This window comes from Alligator mississippiensis, chromosome 2, assembly GCF_030867095.1.
Source record: "Alligator mississippiensis isolate rAllMis1 chromosome 2, rAllMis1, whole genome shotgun sequence".
Classification (NCBI taxonomy): Eukaryota; Metazoa; Chordata; order Crocodylia; family Alligatoridae; genus Alligator; species Alligator mississippiensis.
Genome location: NC_081825.1, coordinates 234,762,826 through 234,779,374, shown reverse-complemented (window position 1 = coordinate 234,779,374; position 16,549 = coordinate 234,762,826). Strand labels below are relative to the sequence as shown.

The window sequence follows — 16,549 nt, the reverse complement described above, 5'->3', positions numbered from 1 at the left end:
TAACGTGGGCCCCCTGTGAGATATGCTTGGCAATCTGGTGGTTGCACCACAGGAAAAGGCAGATCTTTTAAACCATTTCTTTGCCTCCATTTTTTTGTGCAGGGACCAGGACTCTGCCACCAAGATTCAGGACGGACTCAGGAGAGACTCTGCCAGGCCTAGGGTCAGGGAGAACCGAGTTAGGGAACTTCTGGAGGGGCTGGACATGTCCAAATCAGCAGGTCCAGATGTTTTCTACCCCAGGGTGCTGAGGGATTTGGCAGGGGTTATTGAGGGGGGCCCTGGCATGGCTTTACAAGCACTCATGGTACTTTGGCCAGGTGCCACACAACTGGAAGAAGGCCAATGTGGTCCCCATTTTCAAAAAAGGGAGGAGAGAGGACCCGGGCAACTACAGGCCCGTTAGTCTTACTTCAATCCTGGGGAAGCTCTTTGAGAAGATTATTCAGGAGCACACATGGGAAGGACCAGCAAGGGGGATGATGCTCAGAGGCAACCAGCATGGGTTCATTAGGGGCAGGTCCTGTCAGACCAACCTGATTGCCTTCTACGATCAGGTCACAAAATCATTGAACGCAGGTGCCGCAGTGGATGTAGTCTTTCTGGACTTCAGGAAGGCATTTGACACTGTCCTCAACTCCATTCTCATTAAAAAGCTAGGCGACTGTGGCATTGATGCCTACGCAATCAGATGGGTCGCAAACTGGCTGAGGGGCCACACCCAGAGAGTGGTGATGGACAGGTCATATTCGACCTGGAGGAATGTGGGCAGTGGAGTCCCCCAGGGCTCAGTCCTTGGGCCCGGGCTGTTCAATTTCTTTATTAGGGACTTGGACGAGGGGGTGAAAAGCACCCTGTTCAAATTCGCTGACAACACCAAGATTTGGGGAGAGGTGGGCATGCTAGAAGGGAGGGACAAGATACAGATGGACCTGGACAGGTTACAGGGGTGGGTGAATGAGAATAGGATGGGATTCAATACTGACAAGTTCAGGGTACTGCACTTAGGCAGTAAGAACCAGCAGCATACCTACAGGCTGGGGAACTCCCTTCTTGAAAGCACAGTGGCAGAAAGAGATCTTGGAGTCATTATCGATTCCAAAATGAACGTGGGCCGCCAATGTGAGGACGTGGTCAGTAAGGCCAACTGCACCTTATCATGCATCCACAGATGCATCACAAGCAGGGCCAAGGATGTGATTCTCCCCCTCTATGCGACACTGGTCAGACCACAGTTGGAGTACTGCATCCAGTTCTGGGCGCCACACTTTAGGAGAGATGTGGCCAGCATCGAGAGGGTCCAGAGGAGGGCCACTCACATGATCCGGGGCAGCGGGGCAGACCCTATGAATGGAGGCTACGGGACCTGAACCTGTTCAGCCTTCACCTTCACAAGAGAAGGCTGAGAGGGGACCTGCTGGCCATCTACAAACTTAGCAGGGGGACCAGCAGGGAATGGGAGAGACCCTGTTCACCCAAGCACCTCCCGGAGTAACAAGGAATCATGGCCATAAGTTGTTTGAGAGTAGGTTCAGGCAGGACATTAGAAGGCACTACTTCACAGTCAGGGCGGCTAGGATCTGGAACCAACTTCCACGGGAAGCAGTGCTGGCTCCTACCTTGGGGGTCTTTAAGAGGAGGCTTGACAATTACCTAGCTGGGGTCATATGAGCCCAGTATTCTCTCCTGCCCAGGGCAGGGGGTCAGACTTGAAGATCTACTTAGGTCCCTTCCGACCCTACATCTATGAATCTACGAATCTGTACATTTATAATAGCTAATTATAAGAGGATTCTATTTCTCTTTAATTTCTTTGTTTAAACAACCATAGTCCTCAATTATACATTCTTCCAAGTCTGCAAATAAGTATTTTGAAAACTAGATGAGTAAGCTTGCAAGTATTCTCATCATAGAAACCTAACTTAGGCTTTAGTGAACCATGTGTAATAGGATGAGAAACGTACAGCTTGGGTGAATCTGAATTCCTTGGGTGAATCTGATATCTTTTATTAGACCAACCCAAATAGTTGGAAAATAATTATTAAGCAAGCTTTCGGGTTCAAAAACCCTTCGTCAGGCTAAGGAAGTTTCAGCAGTTGGTGTGTGCTCTTCCTGGATGGAATGAAAAGTAAAGAAGCCAGCGGCTGGGCTGGTATGCATACAAGACAGGTAGTCAGTGAAAATGTAGACTGAGGAGTCAATGGGAGAAAGACAGGCTGGGGGGAGGGGGGGAAGAGAGAGAAGGGGGATGAAAGTGGAGAGATACCTGGGGAGTCAGATGTCAGGCAGGTTATATATAATGTGTCAAAAATCTAATGTCTTTATTTAGTCCATGATTTTTAGTATCCAGGAGGTTGATGAAGTGGAGTTCATAGGCTTGTCTCTGGGAAGTGTTCTGTAAGTTTCCTTTGAGGATCAGGACTGAGAGATTGGAGACAGAGTGGTTTTCTTGTGAGAAATGTGCCCCCACCGGTAATTGGGTATTTCTGTCTTTGATAGATTTCCAGTGTGCGTTCATTCTGGTGCGCAGTTGTTGTTTGGTCTTTGTACGTATTTTCCATCAGGGCATTTGGTGCATTGGATGAGGTATATTACATTTCTGGAGGTGCAGCTGTAAGATCCAGGAATGCTGATGGCTCTGTTGTGGGGTGTAGTAATAGTGGGGGTGGTGGAGATGTGTTGGCAGGTTTTGCATTTCTTGTCATGGCACAGTCTGGATCCTTTTGGTGTGTTCTGGGCTTGAGGAAGTCTGCTTCTGGTGATGAGGTTAGCGAGGTTTGGTGCTTGTCTGAAGGCTAGGATGGGTGGCTCTGGGAAGATCTTTAAGAATAGGGTCTCTTTCTAGTATGAGTTGCAATTGTTTGAGTATTTTCCGTATAGGTTCAAGGGATGGGTGATACATCATAACCAGCGGTGTGCGATTTGTGGGGGGTTTTCTTCTGTACTGCAGCAGTTCTTCACGTGGTATCCAGGTGTCTCTTTCAAACGTGCGATCTATCTCTCTAGATGAGTGTCCTTGTTGGGTGAAAGCCTTTTTAAGATTGGTGAGGTGGCAATCCCGGGTGTTCTCTTCAGTGCAAATGCGGTGGTATCTGAGGGCTTGGCTGTACATCGCAGCTTTATTGGTGTGTTTAGGGTGCTTGCTGGTTCTGTGCAGATATGTATGTTGGTCTGTGGGTTTCTTGTATAACGTGGTCTGTATTTTATCATTCTGGATACTGATCATTGTGTCTAAAAAGGAGCTGTTGGTGCTGGAGTATTCTAGAGAAAGTCAGATGGAGAGATGGTGATTGTTGAATTTCTGATGTAACTCAATCAGAGATTGTAGGTTTTCAGTCCAAATGATGAAGATGTCATCGATATATCTTAAATATAGCAAGGGTTTGATGGTGCAGTTCTTGAGGAAGTCTTCTTGCAGGTGGCTCATAAAAAGCTTGGCATAAAAGGTTGGCATACTGTGGGGCCATTTTAGTGCCCATAGCTGTTCCCATCATCTGGAGGAAGTGTTGATTATTAAAAGTGAAATTGTTGTGTGCGAGGACGAAGTGTATAAGGTCAGTAATATCTTTGGGTCTGTATTCTGAGTTGTAATCTTATTCCTGTAGATATCTAAGGCAGGCTTGGATGCCATCTTGGTGTGGGATGTTGGTATATAAGCTGGTAAAATCCATGGTGGCTAGGAGTGTGTTGCTGGGAAGGTGGTCTATTTTTTAAGTTTCCGTAGAAAGTCTGTAGTGTCTTGTACAAAACTTGCTCTGTGGGTGACGAGTGGTTTTAGGATTGATTCAATGAAACCTGATATTTCCTCAGTTAGGGTCCCATGATTAGATATGATAGGTTTGCCAGGGTTCACTTGTTTGTGGATTTTAGGGAACATGTAAAAAGTCCCCGGGTTAGGTAGTGGGGGGATCAAGGTCTGTAGTTTTTCTTGTAATCGTGATGGAAATGATTTGATGGTATTGTTGAGTTTTTTGGTGAAAAGGGGAGTAGGATCTTCTTGTAGTTCTTTGTAGTACGTGGTGTCAGAGAGCTGTCTGTTGGCTTCCTTTATGTAGTCTTCAAGGTTTAGGATGACTATGGCTCCTCCTTTATCTGCTGGTTTTATTACTATTTGGTGGTTAGATCTTAGAGATTCTATGGCCTTTTTCTCTGGTAGAGAGAGGTCATTATGGTGGCGTGTGTTGCTGATTATTTCATTGTTCATTCTTTCATATCTTTTATTCAACCAACTATTTGGGTTGGTCTAATAAAAGATATCAGATTCACCCAAGGAACCTTGTCTGCCTATGTCCTTAGACCAACACAGCTACAACCTACATGCCTGAGGAAAAATTTTACATTTATAGGTTTAACCCTGGTCCCAGTCCTGAAAATTAGCTACTGGGAGAGGGGGTTACAAGGTTCCCTGGCAGGGGAGCTAACTGCTGCTGCAAACCTGGCAACTCCTGAGCCTGGCATTTGTACCCACCCTAATAAAACAGACATGTTAGTATGAAAAAAAAAATCCCAAAATAAGGCTTTTAGTAGACATAAAAACAGTGGGTGTTCTAAGTTTGGCGTGAGTTGGTCTACAAGATGTACTCTAATCTTTGTTTATTAGCATTTCAGTTTTAAATAGGGAACAAGAGTCCCAGTTGTGCACTGAACTGCCTTTGAACTGAATACTTCTGATAGGATAAATTGAGCACTGTCCATTAGAAAAGTTATGTCAGCCTTATGAAGAACTTTAGTTGAAGCTGACATGAGAAGGAAAGTTGCAATTCCTTTAAAAGACAAGGCTAAGGAGTTAAGTTAGGAAAGTACATAAAGTAACAGCAGAAAATCTATATTTGCTTTTATAGTGTGCACTGTATCTTTGTTTGCTGCTAACAAACTTATTATATTTATGCCCCTATAACAACAGTCAGCAGAGAGAGAGAACACCATTCTGAATCCACACTTTAAACAAGTGCTCTTCCTTAACTGTCATTGGCAATATTCTTTGCTGACAATCCCTTTGCTGAAGGGAAATGAACTTTAAAAGGGTCAGGGGTCAGTTTTACTTTTGTTGTGGGAATAAGATTGACCAAACACTTGGGATTTTACTTTGCTGTTCCAGAAATCTACCTATAGAAGGAAGAGACCAACACCTGTATGTATGTATACATAATGGACAACACGCTTAGCAGCAGTTGAAGATTAATAATTTCTATTACTTAGATTTACAGATTGGTAGACTGATAAATGCACAAATTCATTCATCTTCACTCTAGTTGCTCTAAAGAATATTAACAGCAGAGGTGAAGTTGGCCTTACTCTTCTAAAATGTCTTTGCTATAAACAATAATTGTTGACACAGCGAGAGAGGAAAGCAGAGGAAGTGTGTGACAATTTCCAGTCATCTAGGAGAATAAAAGGTTGAGAAGGAACAGTTCACTTCTCTCAAACATCTGCTACATAGGAAAAATTAGATCAGTGCAAAGCCCAGATGCAGCAGCTGGTGACAAACCTAATTGTATACACCTGTCTTATCTGCCTCCACCATATCTTCCACAGTTAGAAACACAGTGGACTTCTCAGACCAATGCACCAGAGGCTAAAGTATGAAATGTGCCAGCCCTAAGGCTAGGAAAGGTCCAGTACATCTTCCATGCCCTAACCAAAGTGATTTCCTTAAATACACTGCTATTACTGAAATGCTATTATATAATTCACGCAGGCTTTGGAGACGCATTACTTTTATACTGTTATTGATTTCCTGATAGTGTTACAAAAAACAAATGGTCCATACTTTCAGGCTGTCTGCAGCACTACAAAGGTTGCAAAGGACAGCAATCTTCCACAAAAAAGTTGTTGTTTCAAACAAGTAACTTTTGTAGTGCTACATGTACCACATGCAGTTTTATGTAGTACTACAGGGGGCTTCTCAGGCCAGCAGCATCCCAGACAGCTCTCCTCTTCCTCTCTCCTCCAAGGGGGAAGGAAGGACAGTGGCTGGCTCCCTGACAGCCATGGGAAGCAGACCTACAGCTCTGCTTGCCACAGTGCCACTGCTACCTTCCTCCACCAAAAAGCTGATTGGGTTGCAGTGGCCACAATGGCTAACTGAGTGGCCAAGATCACCTGATAAGCTGTTACCACAAGTAGGGTGCAGGCAGCTCACTCAGCTGTTGTTGTGGCAGCAGTGGCTGATTGGCTGAGCCTGTTTCTGAGGTTCACTGATAGGCTCCCTTGGAGGCTAAAGAACAGTTCCCTATTGCCCCCCAACTGGAAAATGCATCTTTACCACTAAGAGGTTGTGCACGTGTAGATGGTCCAACAGCACTCTATTTTGGGGGCAATACAAAGTGCTGAGGTACCCTGTAGTGCTACAAAAGAACATGTGCCTAAGGCCTTAGTGACATATTTATCACTATTCTGGAAAATTTAATGTATATAACTCTTTGTGTGGAAATTACTGGACCTTGTACATGTGGAAGAGAGACAAATTTATCAATGATGGGCAGACTGCAAATTTCCTTCTGGTTTCCAATATCTGCGATACAAACCCTTTCAGGGCCTAGAGCTTCACAGTGTGCTCTATGGCTTTGCCTGTTTGTCATTAGCATCTTTCACTGCCATTTTGCTCATATGCTGCTTACCTCACTGGTTCTGAAAATAATGCGGTAATTGTATGGAGGTCCGTTTTCTTTTATTTCTTCTGGTTTTTCTCTTCTAATACTCACAGCGACTGGACCAAGGTTCTCATCTGCTCCAAAATAATTCCAGTGTTCTTGTGTATAAAAACAAAAATAAAGGGAAAAATCAATTTTATAACTTGTTGTGTTTTATATTCAGACAATATATTAAATCCTGAAAGATTTAATTCAATGGAAGTTTTGCCACTGACTTTAGTGACTTCAGTCATATACTCTGACTTCAGTTCATCAATGAACTTAATCATCTATACTTTACAGGGTGAAATTCAGCTCTGGGCCTAAATTTAAAATAGGTCTAAAATAGGACTTTATATGCATATAACCTTGTGCTGGACCTTTGCAAAAAGCTGAATTTCATCCACATTTCATTAACCAGTACAATTGACCCACTGCGTTAAATGCTAAAATGCAGAAGCTAAATGTGCAAAAAATGAAGAACTCACTGACTGATACATTAAAATAAGAAATGACAGTTGATAATTTATACTAGAGCAGTGGTTTTCTGTGGAACCCTATGGTGGCATGATAAGTCATCAGCAGTTCTGCAAAGAGATTGGGGGTAATGGGCTGGGAGATGGTGTGCTGCCATTGCTGGGCCAGGTCACTTGGCTCCACATCAGTCTTTAGGATAGGAGTAGGGACTCTGCAGCATAAATTGTATGAAAGAGCTCTGAGACATGAGGAAATTTGAAAACCACTAGTAACTAGAGGATAAACAGGTTCTACTTGACCAACTTACATCTTCACAAATAACAGTTTAGTGATAACATGCCAAACCCGTGTTTGAAAAATATAAAAATCGAGCATTGTAAAGTGCCTTTTAAAGTCACATAACTACTGCACAAATAATGGCAAAAAATTAAGTACAAGAAAAACTAGGATGAACAGCCAGAAATATTTTTCAACAGGAAACAGTCCATTCTATTTATTAACATGGATTTCCACTTCCTCTTCTATTTTCTGGCACCTCCCTTAGAGGTTTTAAAGGGTTGAGTTTAAGGCCAAATTGGAGAAAAGAGTGCTAAGAAAAATCACTCATTATCTAAGGGCAAAATAAATTATTTCAATCATATTTTACATGTGCAAATTATTGTATGCATGAATCCAAGTTTTCCAGCCCAGAAAAAATGTAAGTCTCAAAGCTGCAGGAACTAAAACTTATGCACAAATCTTCAGAGGTTGGATTCAACTAAAGGATCACTTCTTCACTCAGAATTCCTGAACTGTTTGGAACAAAAGTAGGAAGATATAAGGTGACTAGAGAGATGGCAATCTAAATCAAGAATGCTTAGAATGAGGTTGATTTAAGCGAAACACTTAGTAAACAGAAAACTGGCATATTTAGCAAGGCAACAAGTTGCTTTACATCATAATGTTGTAACTGTATGTATGATTAAATTAATTATACACAGAGTAATGGAAAACTACAGGTCCAACCAAAAAAAAAAATCATGTCAAAGTTGAACTTTGAACAGGAGCTTCATTACATAGATAAATAAATAAACAAAAATGACTTTATGGAAAAAGAAAAGGAAAAGGTTCTCTGAGATTTTCAGTGTTCTCTATGAATTTCCTGGATTAAATTAGACTCTTATTAGAGAATATTCATTTTCTTTAACTATAGTTTAAAACAAATGTTAACTGTAGTACTGTGTGTGGATTGTATGCAACTGATGTAATGTTTGGAAACACTTTAACTTTAAATCAAAATTTGGGAGGAGCTGTTACACACTTGGATGAACCTGTTATTCTCAAATTCTTAAGAAACCCCACAACAAAACAGATCACTGGGGAAAGGGTCCTGCTCACCACACCTCTTCCCACATCCTCCTCACCCGGATGGTAAACTCATCTTGCATCATGTTATTTTGTGTAGTTTTTTAAAACAGTGTTATAGACCTTCTGTGTTGTGGTTCACTAATCTGATTTAAATCATATTCCTATAGAAAAAGCAGTAAGAAGTGTTTGGCTTGAAAATGTAAAACTAGAGGATATGATATTCTCTAGATTATTTAGTAAAATAATATGAGGATAAAACCTTGAGTATCTGAAATGCTGATTGCCAGCTCCTCGGGGGATAGACTATTTCTTTTAGGTTCATGGGTTTTATGGACAGAAGGGATCATCAGCTCTAACCTCTTGTATAACAGAAGCTGCAAAATTCCACACAGCTTTCCACCTTATATCAAAGCCAGTAACTTGTAGAAAGGTGTCCAGTCTTGTTTTACAGATATCAAGAGATGCTTTCTCTGACAAGCACAGTAGCTTATTTGTTCCAATGAGTAACCAGAATCAGGGTTAAAAAGGTGCATCTTATTTCTAATTTGAGTTTTTCTGGCCTTAACTTCCAGCAACTGGTCTTCTTAAACCTTTCTCCACTAGATTAAAGATCCCTTTATTAACTGGTAAGTACTTATACATTATATCAAGTCACACATTTTCATGTGTGATTGTCTACTGCTTTAGCAGAGTCTTGAACCTGACTGGATCCTCCTACTAGCTTCTCTACCATAATGAAAATTCTCTTTGATCATGCTGTTTCACTACCTTGAATCTCTATTATAGGCTTTAAAGGGCTATATAAAACATTAGGGACCAAACATCTTTGAGGAGTCCTGTTAAGGTCCTCAAAATAGAGTGGAAGTACCTCAAATACAAGCTTTGTATTAGCACTGCATAAGGAAGATTTTCACCTCTCTAATCAACTAGGCTTAAAACCTTTGAAGCTGGCAGTCCCATGGGTAGTCTTGGCAAGGTCCAATTTTTATTGATAAACTTTGATTTTACCTCACACTCACAGACCAACCAAAAATATTGCCAGCAGTAATAATCAAAATTTATAGAAAGGGGAGTGTAACCGGGAACCTTACCCCTGTTACTGGACAGTGAAGACAGAGGCCAGGGCAGTTAAAGAGGAAAACAATGGGCAGCCTAATGACTCCTCAATTAAGTAATTAACTGCAAGTACACAGGTAGGGGAAGCAGGCTGGAAGGAGCTAACAGGCTACTTAAACAAACCTCTAGTCTACCCAAAGCCCAGAAGGGGGAAGGAGGGAAAGCACAGAGTATTTGAGGAGGCTTCAGCCCCCTGGCAGCAGGGTCCTGCCTGGGCTGAGCTGGCCATGACCTCTTCCTGTGTTCCCAGAGGTCTGGCAGTGCTGCTGCCCTCCTCTTCTCGTCCCTGCTGGCCTGGCTCTTTCCTGATGAATGAACGGAATAATTTAAGGGATGTATTTGGTAGCCAGGTTGGTCTGAGACAAAAAGAAATGCAAAAATCTAGAACTCTTGGTTCAGAAATGATACCTCTTATTAGACCAACTAGGAAATCGCAAATTTTCCCAGAGCCAATGAGCCCGAAAGCTTGCAGAAAATGCAGAATAATTTAAAGCAGATATGATTTATTGATTCATGGATATTTACTTTTTATATTTTGATGCAATTTTTTTAAAGCTTTTAACAGTATAATATCACTACTAAATTGTCTGCCCCCCACATTCCTACTTTTGTACAATCCTGAACATTTTAATCAATAAGAATCAAAATAACTCTAACTGCACAATTCTGAAAATTGTAATTGATAAAAAACAAAATAAATACTTGAAAATACACATTGATTTTAGTTGTCAAGATTATTAAAAAATAAACCTTGAGTTCTGCCAAGCCTTCCCCTGGGGCATAACATAAAATATTTTACTGGCATGAGCCTAAGAATGCTGGATTACTCACGAGTGGTGAAACTGAGTAAGCTATGCAAGTTATCCACATGAGCATAATAAAATATTTATATTAAACCACAGCAACATATTCTATAAATGCCTCATAGGCTGTTTAAGGAAAATTTTACTGGAGCTACTACTTGCTTATGCCTTTTCATCAGAATAGCTAATGGTTTTAGAGATAGGTCTACACTGTACAATGCAGTCTAATGTAGATACCCAGTCTAGTACCCAAAGGCTGAGCAGACATGGTATTTTAATCTAGGAGAAAGCCTCTTGTCCTGGGATCATACAGATGTACATGTCCACTGTCCTACTTCAAATTCCACTTAAGTATCCCATATAAAATGTATGAACACTCTTTCCCAGGACATCTTGTGTATACCGGAATAGTTATTACGGGTTGTCCAGTGATAAGCCAGCCAGGCTGTGTGCTCCTGCTAACTGCCTATTGGCAAAAGAAGAGCAATACAGCTCAGAAGGGTGATGAGTATAAATAACTGTGCTGTGCCTGTGTTGATCCAAGTCAACTCCTGGGACAATCAGTCCCAGGTCAAATGAGACATCTAATACCAGAAACGGTAAAGACACATTCAAACAGAGCTCTGCAGAGGCTAGTCTAACCCTTCTCAACAGGGTAAATTAGCTTACAGCAATGTGGGCTCTTTACAGAGGTGTCTCCCTCCTAGCTTTTCAAAATTCCACTGCATCCTCCCACACCTACATCTCTTCTATAACTCAGAAGCTTATTTAAAATTGCATTGTGCTATGTAAGCATGTGTTTCATTACATTGCACAAAATTCTTAGGGACTCAAAAAACAGAGTTAATATCTTTTAGAAACCTCTAAAAATTACCTACAAATGTTTCTGTACAGATCATCGTCCAGATAGTAAGGCTTTTACACCTTGTTTTTTGTCTGTGCTAAGAGAAATTGGGTGCCACCTGAAAGTCAAGAGAGTGCTTCATTTGATATCTATTTCAATCCTGATGAGACTTCAGGAACAAATCCTGTCCATCCTCTGCCTAAAGTTATGATAGAATTTAGAGGGAGGGGAACAGGGGAAAGGAGACATTCTGCATTTGGAAGAAAAATCCCAGTAATTTTATGCCATGCAATTTACATTTTATAGGGGAGAAAAAGGCTTTGCTCACTGCTTCCTAGACTTTTAGACTGTTATATTCCACCTGACTGGTAATCATGCAAGCTAAAAGCTATTCTGTAGAGCAGCTGGAGGCGTGGTATCCTTCCATCCCAACTGGGGAAGCGTGCTGCTGCTGCTTCCATTCTTTTCAGCCTTTAGAGGCAAGTCTCTTATATTTGTGATTATTTCTCTTTCAAAATCTAGACTTACATGTTGGAAGGTGCATGGAGAAAAACGCAGGTGTTTACGTAGGGCTTCTTAGAAGGAAACTTAATGTAATCTCTGCCTTAACCCGAGTTAGGAAGGTGCCATCCCTCCCCTATATTATGCTTATTTCCTCAATTCTATTTCCCTCATGCCAACCATTCATGTTTTTCCTCTGAAGTCCTCTAATCTCATATCTATTTTCCTTCTCCACCATCTCCCTCTAGGTTCTTCAAATTCCACTGTATTCTGCATCCCGTACTGCATTCAATTACAGCTACCTATTAGGGGTGTGCAAAGCGGGCCGCATTTGATTTGGATTCGGCCAGATTCAGCGGACAGTGATTCAATTCGTTGATTCGGATCACTGTCCTGATTCAATTCAGCTGAATCCGGATCTGAAGTTACAATTCTGATTTGGAGAATCAGTGATTTGGACATAGACACAGCCTTAAATGTTTTTTCTACATACCTCAAGGTACCAGGTGCGGCTCATGAACGCTGAGATGGTGGGGCAGATGGAATGTCCCACAGGAGCGCAGGGGGGGGTCCCCCTGCATGCTCAACGGTGGAACCCCTGCCCCCTCCCGGCTTGATGATTGGCCGGGGCAGGGAGGGTGCCCCCCAGACCCAGGAGGCACCAGCTGCTAAGCCAGGGGGCAGGGGGAGGGATCCCCCATGCACTATACGGCGGACCCAGAAGTGGACCAGAAGTGCTTCTGGTCCACTTCCGGGTCACCACCCAGTGCACTGGCAACCCCCCCATGCTCCCATGGGACGCTCCATCCACCCCACCATCTCAGTGTTCACAAGCCACCTGGTACCTTGAAGTATGTAGAAAAAACATTTAAATTTGTGTCTGTGTCTGAATCATTGAATCTCTCTGAATCTCTCCGAATCGATTCAGAGGGTTGCAATTTGATTCAGAGAGATTAAAGGGCCTTTTGATTCGATTTGGATTTGGAGATTTGGCCGCCAAATTGGGCCGAATCTCCGCCGAAATGAATCAGCGACCAAAGCTTTGCACAGTCCTACTACGTAACTTATTTCCGTGTTACCCTAAATTTACTCACATCCATACACAATTTTCTATTGCTTCCAAATCCTGTTACACTCAATCACAACAACCACTCTGCTATGGCACACCCATTCTCTTGTGACTTCACAAATCCTGCATCAGACAGCTGAAGTGGTGGTGACCTCTGAAGACCTGCACGTTTGCTGTAAAGTTGCACCAGGATGAGCAAGGTTGCTTGTATAAGTGGTTTGTATAAGCATCTTCTCTGTCAGCATCTTCAAGATCATAGCATGGGAATTCAGAACTGGAGTGTTTATCTGAAAGTACTACCATTCATCAGACCACTGTATCTTGGCTTTGTAATTTAAAATGCACAGCTATCAAAAGCATAAAATAGGCTGTTTCTGAACACAGTAAGAAGCATTCAAAAGGACAATATGCTAATTTCAGACGAATAACCTACATTTGCGGTACTTTCATACTCAGTATGAACTCTGTTCTCCTATTTATATCTTCAAAAAACACCATGAATTCTTTATCAACATCTGGTGAAGCTACCTAACTGCATTTAGTTTCTACAAAACCTGCTTCCTGTCCATCTGAATGAGAGCCAATGTTTCAAACTACTTTTCAATTTAGTTTAACACTTAATCCTCCAGAAAGAATAAGTAGAGTCACTGTAATGAGTCTCAAGGACACTAAGATATATTACGCAGAGTTTGAAAAGAAACAGGTTTAGAAGGCCCCCTCTACATATGCAGGTACAGGTGTCATGGGATCTAATGTAAGATCCACACAATTGTGCCCCTGTCATGCCACACGTGCGTGGCAGGAGGTGCAACTGTGGGATCATGAATAGGATCCAATTGAACCTTATTGCTCAATTCTCTGGCTCTCCATGCATCAACAAGAAGCAAGCTCCTACAGTTGGGAGCTGCCTTTGCTGAAGGGGCTCCCAGCCATGGGGGCCACATGCAGCTGGGACCCAGAGGGCCTGCAGCTGACTGGGCTCTGAATCTTGGCTGTGTATGAGGTAAAGTTGGGATCCAGAAACCCATAAACTGTGGGACTCTCAGTCCCAGCTGCTCATGAGATGCAGCTAGAACCAAGAGCCCTGTCAGTTCCAGGATTCTTGGTCCTGGCTGCCTTTAGGTGCTGCTGGGATCAAGAGCCCCATGTGGGCTCAGGGGTTTCATGCACCCCCAAGCCTTGGGGAATCACAACAGCTGTGATCCCCAGGGCTTGGGGGGTGTATCCCTGTAGATGGAAACCCTGTCAGTTTAAGGGCTCCCAGTCACAGGGGAGACCCCACTACACGTGCAAATTAAAGCTCAGTAGCAACCAGGTATAAAGTTAGCACACATTTTCAAGGATTAACTTTATAACTTGTTGGAGTTTTATTTTGTAACAGCTACTTTGCACATGTAGCTGGTCTCAAGGTAATTGTGCAATTAACCAGTTAATTGCATGATACCTGTAATGTGTGGAGGAGGCTTCCAAGGGACTTATAGAAATTTCAGTTTTAAAAATGTTTCTCAAAAATCATAATTACTATAACCTTCTGACACTTTTATACATTCAGAAACTATTTTAGTACCAACTTAGAAATGCCAAAAGTTTTGTGTCTTTGTGAAACACTGTTTAAATAAAAATTAGCACATTTGTAAATACATTGCAAGCTAACTCCAATTAACAGTAGAACTCTACAAAGTAATAAGGGGTTAGACATGAAGCTACACAAAATTTGGCACCTCAGTCAAGGGGTAAAATGGAGTTCATTCATAATGAAAAGAAGGTTTGGGGAACTAACTGACCTCTGCACTTCAAGGAGTCTACTCAGAATGCAGTGTGATGGTAGACAAGTAAACCCACAATGAACCTCACCAAACTCAATAGGGATCTTTGTAAGTATGTGCAAGGGTACTTAAAAAAAAGAAAAAAAGAAAGAAAAAGACAAAAAAGAAAACAACCACCACCTCTATAGCCTAAGACCTTTTAATTTGAGGGACTTGTAAAATATATTGTGAAAAAAGGTCTTGCTGATCATTTGCAATAGTCACGAAATAATCTTTAAAATTAAAATGAAGTATTTTGTTGTTTACATATCACTTTAAACTACAGTAAAATTACCATTAATATCAAAGGCTGAAAAACTGAGCCCTAGGTTATAACTTGCCATAAAGAGCACAAATATATTTGTAAGTCATTAAGGTTTAATATCTTAACAAAACTTCCTGACAATTAAATCATGGGCTACATTAAATATGTACAAGGTAATTAAGAAAAAGTATCAACTTAAGAACCCGAAGTCCCCAAGTAAAAAAAATATTGATTTATTTCTTCAGAAGAAGTCTATAAGAATACACTGTAAAGTTAACTGAAGTATATATTTTTGTTCATATAAATATTTTCAAAGTTTTCAGATGTCGTATTCAGCTTTATAAAGCCTCTTAAGTAACACCTTAAAAAGTTAAAATGAAAACAAGGAAACAGCAAAATATTTGGTCTCAAGATGAAATTCTTAATGGAAAGCTTTTCTCATAGCTTATATAACTGACCTTTTTAAATAGTTTTTTTTGTATTTAAAAAGGATATTTTTCAAACTTTTTAATTCATTTTTTAAATATATGTTATCACATTTTCAGAAGTCCTAAGTAGAAGCACTTCTGATAATAAGGCCACTTACAGGATGTCTAAATTTTGGCACCTAACGTCAGGAACCCACATTCAAATATTTTCTCCTAAAAATTTAAGTATATAAATTTGTTTTTCCAAGCATACTAAGTAAAGCTCTGTGGTTCTCAGGAGATGAGGTAATAGAACATTTAGGACTATGTCCTGTAAGGTTCTATGTATATATTTTGGCCCACATTTCAGTAAAGCACTAAAGCATATGCTTAACTTTAAGCAACTGAGTTCAGTGGAATTAATCACATAGTTAAGAACACATTTAAATACTGTGCTGGGTTGACACAAAAGCACTCAATACTTTACAAGAATGGAACCTAATCTGTGAATTACCTAACAAGTGTAAAAGAAAAAAGTATAGTTGTTTTTATTTTAAAGTATAAAATGAGATTTAAAGGATGTGTTGTTCAATAGAGTGGTAATAGGAAATGAAGCCTTTCATTCTAGGAAACAAGTTAAAATTATTCTTTTGATGGCAATAAACTAAAAGTTAGTGACAGCTGTTTGGTAGCAGCCTCTGAAAAACTGATAGTATTAATTCCCTTTCATTAAAAATGTTGCTAGAATGAGGAGTCTAAGCAAAAATTCCAAAAACTGAATGGGCACATGGGGTAAACTACCCTGTGGGCACACCTACATGTGATGCTACATCACTGTAGCAACACACTATGGTGACATAGCGTTGGCGGGCACAAACTGTGACACCACAGCTACGTCGCTGTAGTAATGTTGCTACAGTGACATAGCGGCTAAAAAACAACCATGTGCCACAGGCATGGCACAGTAACAATAGGGCCATAAGCGCACATGTAGACATGCCCTGTTGATACAAAAGGAAGTCCTTCCAGAAGAAGGTGGAAACAGTTTGATGGAACCATAGGAGGAAAGTCATTCTTTCCCTGCCACTACTGAGCAAATAAAAGTATTTGTACTTCAATTTCAGGAACAGTATATGTAGCACACTTTTTGAAAGCCAGAAAATGTAGAAAAAATGTTCGGCTTGCTGATAATATACCATAATCATGGAAGATGCTTTCAAATTATATACCTTTGTCAATTTTAAGGGAAAAAACCCTCTTAGTCCACTATAAGTAATATATTT

General features: G+C 41.0%; 1 protein-coding gene across 5 annotated transcripts in view; it reads right to left on the bottom strand.

Moving 5' to 3' along the window:
* The window catches only part of SIPA1L1 (signal induced proliferation associated 1 like 1), a 454,573-nt gene that overhangs the window by 122,634 nt on the left and 315,390 nt on the right, over positions 1–16,549 (bottom strand). For all 5 annotated transcript variants that reach the window (XM_059722914.1, XM_059722916.1, XM_059722917.1 and 2 more), the window contains one exon: positions 6,621–6,751. In XM_059722914.1, coding sequence (XP_059578897.1) covers positions 6,621–6,751 — 131 coding nt within the window. The remainder of the gene's footprint in view (positions 1–6,620; positions 6,752–16,549) is intronic.